The 13,304-nt window shown below is 53.2% G+C and overlaps 1 protein-coding gene across 1 annotated transcript in view; it reads right to left on the reverse strand.

The window, feature by feature from the left end:
- VAT1 (vesicle amine transport 1) overlaps window positions 1-11,844 on the reverse strand; it is a 31,165-nt gene extending 19,321 nt beyond the window's left edge. Inside the window, exon 1 of the mRNA XM_074979389.1 lies at window positions 11,355-11,844. Coding sequence (XP_074835490.1) covers window positions 11,355-11,663 — 309 coding nt within the window. The 5' untranslated portion in view covers window positions 11,664-11,844. The remainder of the gene's footprint in view (window positions 1-11,354) is intronic.
- Window positions 11,845-13,304: the final 1,460 nt, after the last annotated feature.

The raw sequence follows: 13,304 nt of genomic DNA on the forward strand, positions 1-13,304 counted from the left end.
GCTGGGGGAGAATTCCCATAACGTAGGAACGAGGGGTCGCCACATGACATGAATGGCTCGCAGGTTTAACACAAACAAAAGGAAGTTTTTCTTCATGCAGGGCAGGCAACCTGTAGAACTCCCGCTGGAGGAGGTTGCGAAGCCCAGGACTTTAACAGAGTTCAAAAAAGAGCTCGATAAATTCGGGGAGGTTAGAGCCATCTATACTTATCAGCCAAGATGGGCAGAAATGGGGCCCTTAGCTTCTGTTCGTCAGAGGCTGGAAATGGATGACGGGGCGGGATCAACTTGACAATTCCCTAGTCTGTTCACTCCCTCTGGCGCACGAGGCATTGGCTGCTGTAGGAAGAGAGGACACTGGGCTGGATGAACAGCAAGAAGTCTTGTGGCACCTTATAGACCAACAGATATTGTGGAGCATAAGCTTTCATTGGCAAAGACCCGCTTCATCCGATGCATGAGTGGGGGGTCGGTTTCAAAGGGGTATTTAAAAAGTGGGGTCCCAGTAAGAGGGAGGGCCAGAGCTGACAAGGTCTATTCAGCAAGGTGGAAATGGCCCAGTATCAACAGTACTTATCAAAAGAGGAAAAAACAAGTCAGATCAGACAGGGGGATGTGAGCCTTTGTCAGAGTCTAAGCGGGAGACATTAGCACCCCGAGCAGAGAAACTGCCTTTGTAAATTGCGAGCACTCCCAGTCTCTGTTTAATCCATGGTTAATGGAGTCAAATTTGCAAATAAATTGCAGCTCAGAAATTTCTCTCTCTCCATTTGATTTTTGAAATTTTTGTTTCAGAACTGGACTTTTGGTCTGACCCAGTGTGGCTGTTCTGCTCTTAACAGGGAGCAAGGAGCAGTCCGAGGCCTGGAGACATTCCGTGGGATCTGCTTTCCCATGGGCGTCACCTCTCCAACACGCGCATCGTTCCACTGAAGGCAGCAGCTTCTGGGGCTGTGCAATCTAGTGACACCAGCACGGGTGGAGACCAGAGGAAAAAGCACTCCAATGTGCCACAGTGGTGAGAATTTGTACCTTCTACTTTCAGAAGACTGGCACTTGGACTCTGTTCAGGGTTGTTTGTTGGCTCCTAGGAGCCGGGTGGTTGATGTAGGTGCCACAGGGCAGGGATCACACTGTGTTCAGTAGGGCACCTTGCTAGCTCTCTGATAACAAGCTATCCAGCACTTTCAGATGTTGAACGGCACACCGGCGGCGTGCAGAACGGCGAGTTGGTTTCACTCTAGACCGTGCATTTCTCTGCAAATGGTGGCCAGCTCCACTCTGGATGGACAGCTTCACCTGAATGCTAACTTCTGCAGGCAATGCAGCAACATCAGCAAGGCTCTAAGGCAGCAACAGCGTTTTGCCATTTGGCGGCCAGAAAAGAATTTGCAGAGCAATTAGCAAAAGACTCTAAAAGCAACGTGGGTCTAAGAACATCGGAAGCAGGAAATCCGCAAACCATCAGGGGAGCCACTGGAGGATTGAGCATTTGGGTGGCTGCCCAAGAGAAATTCAGGCGCTGCCCAGCTCATTAGCAGAGTGCCCACAGCACCCACAGCTGGCAGGATATGTATCTACTGGGGGGCACATCCACATATGCCTTGACACACAAAATTTATTCTGCATGTGGGTGGAAAAATAGAGGGAACCCCGGATAGGTCTGTTAATGCCTGTTAGTAGAGCCCTGCAATCTCTGGAGATCCACGTTACAGTCATAGACCATGTTTGTGGACTATGGATTGGATGTGGATACAAATTTTGTAACTGGACAGGGCTATTGCTGGTTGTAATCAGGGCTCTGCCACATGCGGCTCTTTAAGGACCTCTCTGTGGCCCCCAATGCTACAATTGCAAAGTTAAAAAAAACCTCCTGATTATTTTTGATAAACACCTAAAAGCCCAACAATGAACAACTCATCTCTAAACAGCAAACAATATGAGATCTCAAAATGCCGGACAACTCCCCCTTTAATAGGTGCATAGTAATAGAGAGGGAGCCATGCTAGTCTATATACTATCAAAACAAAAAAGCAGTCCAGTAGCACTTTAAAGACTAACAAAATAATTTATTAGGTGAGCTTTCGTGGGACAGACCCACTTCTTCAGACCATAGCCAGACCAGAACAGACTCAATATTTAAGGCACAGAGAACCAAAAACAGTAATCAAAGTTGACAAATCAGAAAAAAATTATCAAGGTGAGCAAATCAGAGAGCAGAGGGGCGGGAGTCAAGAATTAGATTAAGCCAAGTATGCTTAATAGGTGCAGCGCATTGTGGGATAGGATACTGGAGCTGTGAGCTGTGTTTAGATTGTGTTGCTAATAAAGTCTTGATTTTGAAAAGGAAGCTTGCAGCATTCCTGCTCTGAAAGGCAACACACATTTTAAGAAAGAAAACTCAAATTAAACTAGAAGGAAAATTGGCAGAATTAAAATAGGTTCAGGAGTGAAAGTCGGGAAGACAGTGGTACACACACACACAAAGGGTGAAGAAACAGAATATGTAAAAAGGTTGTGCAAGTTCTGCAGTTATCATGTATTGTATTACAGATCATTTTGTGCGCTGCTTTTAAAACAGAGGTTACAAAAAGCAGGGTTTGATGTTATTTATTAAGGACTGTCTCTATTCATAAGCACTGCAGCTCTTGAATTACTGAGTTTTTACCAAATTTGAAAAAACAATGGCTCTTCTTGCTATTTTGGTTGCTGACCCTTATGTTAGATGAACCCCATGCTCGGGGTGTCCCTAAGCAGGGACTGGATGACGGGGGATGGATAACAGCCTTATTCGATTCCCTTGAAACATCTCACATTGGCCACTGCTGGTAGACAGAACACTGGGCTAGATGGGCCATTGTGCTGACCCAGACTGGCCGTTCTTATGCTTACAGCTGAATTTGTTCATGTGCGGACAGAGACTCCTAGGCAGATGACTGCACTGGGTGAGTGAAATCTGCTTTTGGATACACAATGCCCAACTCTAAGGAGCTGTTCAGGCCTGCAAAGTCATTGGCTTTGTGCTCTGTTTGCACCTCTCTTCTCTGCATTTTTTCACCAGCTGGTTTATATTCTAGCAGCAGGTGCAGCGTGTGCTGCTGGATTCTTGCTGCCCTGGATGCTTTCTGAAGAAGGATTTTGGGGAAGTACTGGAGCCCCAGTGAACTCTGCACTAAAAGAGGCATGTGCTGTTTGTTAGATGAGTCAGCTGATAAGTCACAGAGCGAACTCCATATATTTCTCCTCTTTTGGAAGAGATTTTGCCAGAGGGGCAACAGCTGAACCAAAACCTCAGACATAGGATGCCCACAGGGAAGCCTGACGAGAAGAGATTTCCTTCCACAGTACAGGCCCTGCTCTTAGAGGAAGCCTCAGATAAAGATATAAGAAGTATTATAACATCAGAGCAGTTTCCAGGACAGTTTGCTAAATGGCCTGACCCCAGGGCTTCACAGCAGAAAACAAAGCAGCTGCAGGTGACCTCAGCCTCAAAACAGGGTTTCCATCAAGGCAGAAGCAGAACGAGAGAATCAGCTCCACTCTCGGATGGCATCAGGCGGAGGGAGGGTAGCCTGCAATTAAGACAGGTGGAATAACTGCCGCATGAGCCAGCCAGATCTCCACAAACGACATTCATTTCTATCCGATACAAGACTCGGATGTTCCTCAAAGTCAGCTCATGGTTATACACAAGTGGAAAAAGGCCTTTCCATGGGGCAGCTCGATGGAGTCAGGTCTCAAAGCGTGCAGCCCTGGCATCCAGAGGCCAGGCAGGAAATCCCAGAGCATGGGGTAAGCTAAGAACTTAAGTCCGTCATGGCGGACACCTAACGAGACGCTCAGGTTTCACTTTGCTCTACATCCTAGTCGCCTAGGACAACAGAGCGCACGCCAAGCTTACCGAATCACTGTGTTAGCTCGGCAGCACGTCTCTCTTGCTAACAGAAGCTGATCTGATAGAAGATGTTACCTCTCCCATCATGGGCCTCTCTGGTAACGGTGTGAGCTCAGAGAAGGGGCTGTGTACACAGCGGGGCTGACAGCCATCACGGTCCCCAGGGCCAGCTGGGAAGGGAGCCTGGAAGCGCATCCCCAGAAGGGGCGTGGCCATGGGCAGCGAGCCCTTAGCACCACCCAGACCACCGCACGGCCCCCCTACCTCCCCTCTGCCCGAGTCTGCGGGCCTGTGTGTACGTGTGACACAAGACATGACGCCTCCACACAGCAATTAACCACCCTCGGCTGGCCTGCAGCAGCTGACTCAAACTCACAGGGGCTGATCTGTGGAGCTATAAAATTGCAGTGTCGATGTGCCGGCTTGGGCTGGAGCCTGGACTCTGGGACCCTGCAGCCAGCTAACATGGCCCGACCCAGCGACACATCCCCAGGATTTCACTGTGGGTGCAAAATCTGTTGAGCGTTCCAATTTAGTTTTGCATCCAGAGGCACGAAACTTACAAGCCTCTCCAGAGAGTTGCCGTCACCTCCCGCCTCCCCCTGAAGGAGCATCTGCTCAGAGCACGTCGGGAGGGGGGCCCAGCAAAACAAGGGAGCAGCATATTGGACAGCAGGGAGGCAGCGGGTGCCAAGGCAGAGGAAAGGCTCATAGCTGTGTGGGTTTGGCATTTACACTCGAGCAAAGCGAAGTGTTTGGGTTCTGGGGAGGGGTACGTGTAAGTGAATCGTCTTTATTAAACCAGGCCTCTTGGAGGGGTTTTGCTAACCCATAGGGCCAAGAAGCATGGCTGGCCCCAGGCAAGGGGGTGGAGCCAATGAAAGAGAGGCGGAGCCTAGGGCAGACAGCCCCTGGAACTGCTGGGACTGCGGCACTGGGCTCCCCTCTTTCTTTCACAGCCGTGCGGTGCAGTGGAGTCAAGCTGCTGATGCACTTTAAAGGGGCCCGGCGCGCCAGGTGCCGACGCTGCCAAAGCAGCAGCGGCAGTGTCTGGAGCTCCCGGCCCCTTTAAAATGCCAAGCCCTGGGGCAACTGCTGCCCCACCCCATCAGCAGGGCAGTCGCTACCACATTCCCTGGAAGCGTCTGAAACGGTCACGGCTCTGCTAGCCCACGACAACAGGTGCAGGGGAAAAACCCTGGCAAGTCCATCAATGACCTACCGAGGCTTTAATGCGAGAAACAGAACAAAGAGGGCGTTTCGATCCTAGGACCTTCCAAAGATAACCGCAATTTACAGAGCTTAAGCCTCAGCAAGACTTCACAGCAGCTAACCCGCTAACACCCTTGAGACCTTGTCTGCGCTCCAGGGCTGGCAAACAGCATTTGCAATGGTTGGAGTAATCTCCTTCCCCTCTGAAACTGGTTCCAAATCATTTTTTAGCTGCATTCATTGGCGGGGCAGGGGGTGAGGAAGGACACATCACAGAGTTCAAACTCCAATGAACAGGCAAATTTTTGCTCATGCAAAGCCCCACAGAAAACAGACACACAAACTTGGCATTTTTCCGTCTGATCTCGCCTCTGCCCTGCCAAACTGCCCTCCTCTCCTGCTTGCAGAATTTCAGATCCTGGAAAGCATCAGAGAGAGCGCTGTGTTAGTCTGTAGGTTCGCGAGCAGGCACCTTATAGACTTAACAGATATTTTGGGGCATAAGCTTTCGTGGGCAAAGACCCGCTATTGTTAGATCCTGGAAACTGGCTAAGGGAGCAGGGCTGCTGCTGCCGCCAGGGCGCAGGTTTTTTTGTTTCCTGTGATGTAGTTATGTCACAGAGGCTTGGGTGGCCACTCAGGAGAGATTCAAACGGTGCCCACGTGATTAGCAAAGTGCCCACAGCCACACACACACACACACACCCAGCAGTGCGTGTTATGGGTGGTGCACATCCACACATGCCTTGGGGCATGTAATAAAATTTATCCCACTCATGGGTGGAAAAAATTAGAGGGAATCCTGCCACACCCACTTGTTCCCATAGCTTCTCCCTCACGGCCCAGTGGCTCTGACCAATGAGATGTCACGAGCAGCCCAGCCACAAGAAGCACACACAAGGGCACCAAAGCACAATGCAAGTTTTAGCTCCTCAGTGGCTTTCCTGATCGGCACATCAGAGGTCAGTGTTCCCCATAAGCTGAGTGCTTGTGCGGCCGCTCAGGGGAGATTCCAAAGCCGCCCAGCTGATTAGCAGAGCACCCACAGCTACATTTTTTTTGTTTCTATGGCGGAAGGGGCGGGGCCATGGGCAGGCAGCCCTTAGCACCACCCAGACCACGCCACGGTCCCCCCACCTCTCCCTGAGCCAAGCAGAGCAGCAGAACAGTTTCTGGGGTACTTCAAAGGGACCCAGCGCAACCGCCCCCCCGACCTCCCCTCTGCCCCAGTCTGGGGGCTTGCGTGTACATGTGACACAAGACATGACACCTCCACACGGCAATTAACCACCCTCGGCTGGCCTGCGGCAGCTGATTCAAACTCACAGGGGCTGATCTATGGAGCTAGTAAATTGCAGCGTAGATGTGCTGGCTTGGGCTGGAGCCTGGACTCTGACACCCTCGGTGCAGGCAAAGAATGTATTCCACATCTGCCCAGGGGCAGAAGAGATTAGAGGAAGCAGTGGTTATCGCTAGACATTTCTTGCTACCAATAAGCTGCCACCCCACAAGATGCGACTGGGGTCTGAAGCTGGTCCTGGGCCAGTGTTCCCTGTAAGCTGAGAGCTTGGGCTGTCACCCAGGAGAGACTCAGGTGCTGATTAGCAGAGCGCCCACAGCATGTGTTCCTACCGGTGGTTTATTCTGCTCCTGGATGAAAAAAGATTAGAGGGAGCCCTGTTTCGGAGGTCATGTCAAATGAGCCTAGCTGGAATTTCTTATTTCTGAACCCACCGCTGCTCCTGAGCCATGCATCTTTCATGCTAAAAGAAAACACAATCTTCCTTTGCTGGCAGGAAATCCTGTATTTATTTGGCAGCAGTTTCAGGAAAAAAGTGTTATTGATGCTCCATATCCTTCACCTCTAGCATGAACCCTTCGACAACATGCACAAGCATTTTCCACATACATCATCCCCGCACAGAGGGGCCGAAAGCAGGCCCTGAGCACTCAGCTTGCAGCTCTCTTTCTACAGCAGGAAGGAGCCGCTCCCAAAGTTCACGCAAAAAACCTGAATGCTTGGCGTTCTTTTGTTTGTTTTTAATAAAACTTTACTTATTCCCCAAACAGCTGATGTCAAATGGATGCATTTTGCTACCGCAGCCAGCGCTGCTGAGAGCTTTTCATCAGCAAGTGGCTGCAAGAAATATGCTTTACCTGCCCTGCACAGCTGTGTCTGCTAGGAAGAAAGCCAGGAGGAAACAGTCACTGTTCCCTGTAAGCTGTGCACTTGCAGATCACCCAGGGAGATTCAGCTGCCACCCAGCTGATTAGCAGAGCACCCACAGCCACCTACAGCATGTGTTTCTATCGGTGGTGCACATTGACACATGCATTGCTGCACATAAAATTTATTCTGCCCATGCATGGAAAAAATTAGCAGGAAAACTGGTACCAGCCACAGTAGTGATGGCAAGTAAAGAGTTTTATAACCAACAGAGAAGATCAAACCGATCTTGGAAACATTCTCCAGTGAGACAAGACTCCCAGAATGAAGACTAAGGCTGTGAGCAGGTCAATCCCTTCCAGGTTTCGATTTTGCCCATTTGATGGGGACACGTGAAACCAATCCCCCAGGTTGCAGTCAACCCCTGTACTCCTCACAAGGCACAAGGAGTAAGGGAGGCAAAAACTCTCCAGTCGACTTTCTTCTGTAAGGACGGCCAAGTAAGCCACGTGCCAGTACATTGATTCTAGCTACACAATTGCCATAGCTAGAACTGTGTATCTATAGGCAACTTACTTTGCCTAGTGTAGACATAGCCTAATACTTTTATAACACACCCAAGACTGACCAGTCAGGCAGATTAACATCCACTGGAACTCTTGGGGAGAAAACATGGGAAGAGACAGGTGTCAAACCATTACATAAACCTATTATCTGGGGAGGGGGGTGGAAGAGCTTTCAAAAGCCACACGCTGATCTTTAAATGAAATATATATGGTAGATTGTTCTAGAGCAAACCTAGTACATTACTAGCAAGCTACTTTTACTGCCATAATGCTATAAGACTCCAGAAATCAGGGTCCCTTCATGCTAAAGACTGGACAGTCCTGCCTTATGTCTAACCAGACTGTAAATTCTTGAGGGCAGGGAGAAAGCAATACAATATAGCAGCTTAATTCCTGAAAATGAGAGCTGGTCAACAAGTGGATGATTAATAGTAGTCAGCTGCACTAAAACTTACAGGCACAGAAATGAGGAAAGAATCCATAGGAATGGTCTGCATGTCACTGCATTTTCCCAGAAAAAGGCTTGTTTAAGGAGCTTAAAAGCCCACTAAGATGGTGGAAATTGTTACTGCCAAGTTTCTAATGCTCAGACAGCTTAGCCAAAGCTCTTCTCCTTCTCCCTGGATTAAGCCACGTTAGACACATGTTCACTCTGCACAGCTGTTTATTACACAGCTCATAATGATCAGAAAGAAGTAGGTCTCTCATTCCCTGCAGCACATCCAGTTCTGAGCCAGCAGACTGGTACACCTGACGGCAGTGACCAAGCGTTGAGACAGAACACCCCAGTCGCAACAGAAACAACCCGTTTGTAATCATTGGCTCTGCCAGCTCTAACCTGACAGCTTCATACATGCGCCTGAGCTTGTCGCCTCTCTAGCACACCTGTGCGATAGCATCCCAGCGCCAGCCATCTCTAGTGACTCATGCGCAACGTGCCAGTTACAGTGGGAGTGGCGTAGGCAACCATGAAATAACAGACTTACACATATGTAGAAAAAGCCAATTAATAAAGAAGCTTTGTTCTACTACAGAAGAGCTCTTAAGTAACACTCATCACTGGGCTCTGCCCATAAAGACAATGACATACTGAAACCAGCCTCCGAGACTAATGTGTTAATATGATTATCTCCAAAGACTGTCTTTGTTGTACCCCGGTCGCATTTAGTACCACATAAATATGCCTTTGATTGAAGCCCCCCAATACAGCTTTTATTTCGATGACAATTTTCTCGCAGGAAAGGGTGACGTCTCGGTACATAGGCCAAGGGCTGGATTTACCGCTCCTAATCAGATGGAAAGTCTTTGCCATTTAAATTATAATTTACTAAACCGATTTCCACCAAATGAGACCTCAAAGCAGTTGAATTTCAATCCAGCTTCCTGGGAAGAACCCCACCCTGAGTGAGTAGATGCACTCTGAAGAAGCAGGCTGAGATACCCCCTCCAGCAATGGTAACGTAGGCTGGCGGGGAACAGCTTTTAATTTTGTCACGGTGACCATAAGGAGATATTCTCTCTTTGCCTGGCACCCGCTGAAAACAGAAATATGGTGCAGCCTCACGTAGGCGACCATAAGGCAGGCCATCTTAGCATGTGGTTGTGTTCTTTTCTTCAGAAAGAACAAACAGGGCAATTTACTACTGAGGGATCCACTCCCTATCATCCAGTGCTGGTTTCTAGTAGCAGATCTGCAGATGGGGGGAGGGACTAAGGGTGCAGTTGCCCCTGGCATTTCAATGGGGCCTGAGCCCCTTTGAAATGCTGCGGCACTGCTAATATACCGTTCCACACGGCTGTGAGGGAGGGGGAGGGCTAGTGCAGCAACCTGATCAGTGGTAAGGGCTGACTGTCCTAGGCCACACCCCTTCTGCCATTGGCCCCACCCCATCTAGGGGCACAGAGCCAGGCCCACCTCCCACCGAGGTGGCTGTCCACCCCGCTAGCTGGCAGTCAGACACTTGGGTATCTCTTGGCTAACAGCCATCGATGGATGGAGCCTTCATGAATTTATCTCCATTCTCTATTCTGCACCCAGTTACCCTTTTGACTTCCCAGGACATCCCCAGCAATGAGTTCCACAGGTCATCTGTGAGCCGGGTTGAAGGAATACCTTGTTTTCAACCTCCTGCTCCTTAATTTCACTAGGTGCCCCACAATTCTTGCGCTCTGCCAGGTAAATCACACTTCCCCGTTCGTTTTCTCCACCACTCATGATTTTATAGCCCTCATTCACATCCCCACAAGGCCTCTCTCCTCTGCGCAGAGCAGACCCAGCCTTAGCAAGCTCTCTGCTTCGTCTTTTTTTTCCTTGCTCTTCGCCAGTTCTACCCTCCCACTCACTCCATCATGTGGTGCCCAGACCAGACACCTGTTGCGCTGCCTTGTGCTGAATGAAAATCATGGGTGTTTTATTCAGTTCATGGAGTGACTCTTTCTCCCAGCACGGTCAGTTGCAGCCTCCCCCATCTGGTGGAGGAAAGGCTAGAAACAGAGCCATTACAGACTGTGCTCAAGGCTTGCAGGGCCAGGGGCGAGCTGTGCCTACATACCTGGCCAGTGTGGCTTCACCTGGTGACAGAACGGGGGTACCTGCCTTCTGCCCAGGTTACATCACAGATCAATGAGCTTCACTTTCTAAGGGAGCCTGGCTAGGGCGTGCCCCCCCCCGGCAGGTTAGGGCTGCTCTAGCCCCATCCCCAGTGTCCCCCTGTTGGGGGGGGGGGCTGAGAGCCAGTGAAGCAAACTGTGCCCCCCCCGTGTGACGGAATCACTGTGGGGCAGCCCCCCAATGCCTCGAGATCCACCCGCCTGCGGACATGGGGGAGGGGGTCAGCGGGCGGGGAGAGGAACTGACATGCAAAGGGGGTGGGGTGCCCTAACTCCCCCACAGCAAGGGGGAAATTCCCCCCCCCCCGTCCGCCAGCGGGGCCGCACCGCCCCCGTTCCCCGCCCCCGCGGTCGGCCCCACCCCAGCCGCCCATGCGGGCGGAACCCAGCGGCGGGCCCGGGACGAGCTGGGGCGGCCGCTCCCGAGCCCCCCGGCCGCATGCGCACCGCAGCCCCCATTGTTTCCCGGCCTTAGGGCGGTGGCCGGAGTCTGGGACGCCCCCCCCCCAGTTTTCCGGGGGGACCCGACAGGGCCTCGCCCGGCCGCCGGCCCAGCCTCGCAGGAGCGCAGAGCCCGAGACGGGGGGCGGTCACCAGCCCCAGCCCCAGCCCCCCCCCCCGGTTCCTAGTCTTGCCCCGCCGTTCCCAGGCTCGCCTCCTGCCCCCCAGCCCCAGGCTCGCCCCGCGTTCCCAGGCTCACGTCCTGTCCCCCAGCCCCAGGCTCGCCCCCCGGGGTTCCTAGGTGCGCCCCCCAGGCTCGCCCCCAGGGTTCCTAACTTCGCCCCCCGCCAGCCCCAGGCTCGCCCCCCCCGGGGTTCCCAGGCTCACCTCCCGCCCCAGGCTCGCCCCGCCCCCCCCCAGCTCCTGACACCCCCAGGCTCGCCACCCCTCACCCCCGTCTCACCTGGCGGCCGGTGACCCCCTCGCCCAGCGCCTGCACGGTGCCCGCACACTCCATGCCGGGCGAGACGGGCGGCGGCGGCAGCCGGTCGTACAGCCCCTGCCGGGCCAGCAAGTCGGCGAAGTTGAGGCCGCAGGCTCGGACCCGCACGGCGACCTCCCCGGGCCGCGGGCTGGGCTCGCCCCGCCGCACCTGCACCTTCACCTTCTCGTAGCCGCCGTAGCCCGAGAGCACCAGGGCCCGGTACTGGGGCTCCGCCGGGGGCGCCTGCTCGGCGGGGGCCGGGGGCGCCGCTGCCTCTTCCCCAGACATGGCCGGGCCGGGCTGGGGTCCGCTGGAGGGGCCGGGCCGTGGGGAGCGCTCGGGGGCCGGGCCGGGCGGGCGCGGGACGCGGGGCAGCGGCGGCCGGACAGCTGCGAACAGCTGGTCTGAGCTGCGGGGAAACCCGGAGCCGGAATCCGGGGCGCGGCTGGGAGGGAGGAAAACGTGGAGGGCGGCGAGCGGAGCCGGCAGCTCCCTGCGCTGGGGGGCGGGGCTCTAGTCTCTGCACTGACCGCGGGGGGCGGGTCGAGCGGGCTGAGCGTCTCCCCTCCCCCCCCGAAGGGGTCTGAGCCAGGCAGTGCCACGCCCAGGCTCCCAGAGGGGGCAGCCAAAGGCCAGCGAGCCCCAGGAGCGCCCATTTTACCACTGAAAGTCGTGAACCGTGGGGCCAGCCTAGCACGTGTCCGGCCAGGGCCCCACTGCTGCCAGTTCGGCATCAGGGCCGGACCTTGCTCTAGCTCAGCGCGGGGTAGCCTGGCTTGGGACCAAGTCGTGCTCCACCTCTGGCTTAGGCGGGGACGCCCCAAGGTTAAATTGCATCTCTAGTTCTACTCAGTGTTCACACAGGTCAGAGGAACCGAACTCAGGGGTGGAGACCCCTCTACCCCCTTCACCGCAGAGGATACCCAGTGCTCAGAAGAGCTCATGGACCAAGGGACAAATTAGCAGATGTTCATTAAGCACCGGCTGCCGATCTCTCCACTGGGACCCTCTACCTCCAACACCTCTCGCACAGGGGTTTGCAAAGTGGGTTGTGAAATTTCCCAAGGGGGGTTGCAGCACAATCAGCTGCTGGGGCTCAGGACCATAAAAAGGATGAAATACGTGACTGTTTTTATGTCAGTGTAGTCACGTTGCTATACCAATTAATACAGTTTTTACATTGGACAGACTTATTTTCTTACATGTGCAGAAAGTTTGTTTCTATATATATGGATGTAATGGATGGGGGTGGATATGGGGTGTCTGGGGTAGAGGTAGTACCTTTGACCCTCCGGCAGCTACGCCTTTTCAGGTGGACGGAAGCACTGGTCCTCACCCACCACTCAACTCTCACTGTTGGCAAAACACAGTTGTGGGGGGTCTGGTCTGTCTCACATACCAACCTTATGAAGGGACTTGTTCCTTCTCCCTTCTCATGCACAGTCTCCATGGCAGACCAGGAGGTGTGGTGCTGCAAATCGACAACTCCTGTGAAGGCGGAGGAAGACGGCCCACTGCCTTGTGGGTTATCCTGGGAAGGAGTAAGACTAAGGGAGTAAACCCTGACAGAAAATCCGGAGGGGAGTCCTAAGGCGGTTCTGTGTCAACTTCTGGCACTGTCCCGGCAACTCCTGCAGCTGAGCTGGTACCAAACGCAGAGGTTATCCTTTCCTTTGGACTATATCAGTAAAGCTGAGGGGGGGGCTGGTGTCTGGGCAGCCCAGGGTCTCCATAAAAATTGCCCAGGCTCGCACCTGGAGAGGTACTCCAGCATCGCTTAACAGTGTTGAACCAACACGGGAGGCAACAGATAACAGTTATAAGCTCTTACTCGATTGGTGGAAAGAACGAACGCCAGGGGTTGCTTCCGATGGTGGGAGAGATCATCGCATCTCATTGGACAGTCACCGCCCGCCTTAAGCTGGGCAG

The sequence above is a fragment of the Carettochelys insculpta genome, chromosome 28 (genome assembly GCF_033958435.1).
Source record: "Carettochelys insculpta isolate YL-2023 chromosome 28, ASM3395843v1, whole genome shotgun sequence".
NCBI classification, from domain to species: Eukaryota; Metazoa; Chordata; order Testudines; family Carettochelyidae; genus Carettochelys; species Carettochelys insculpta.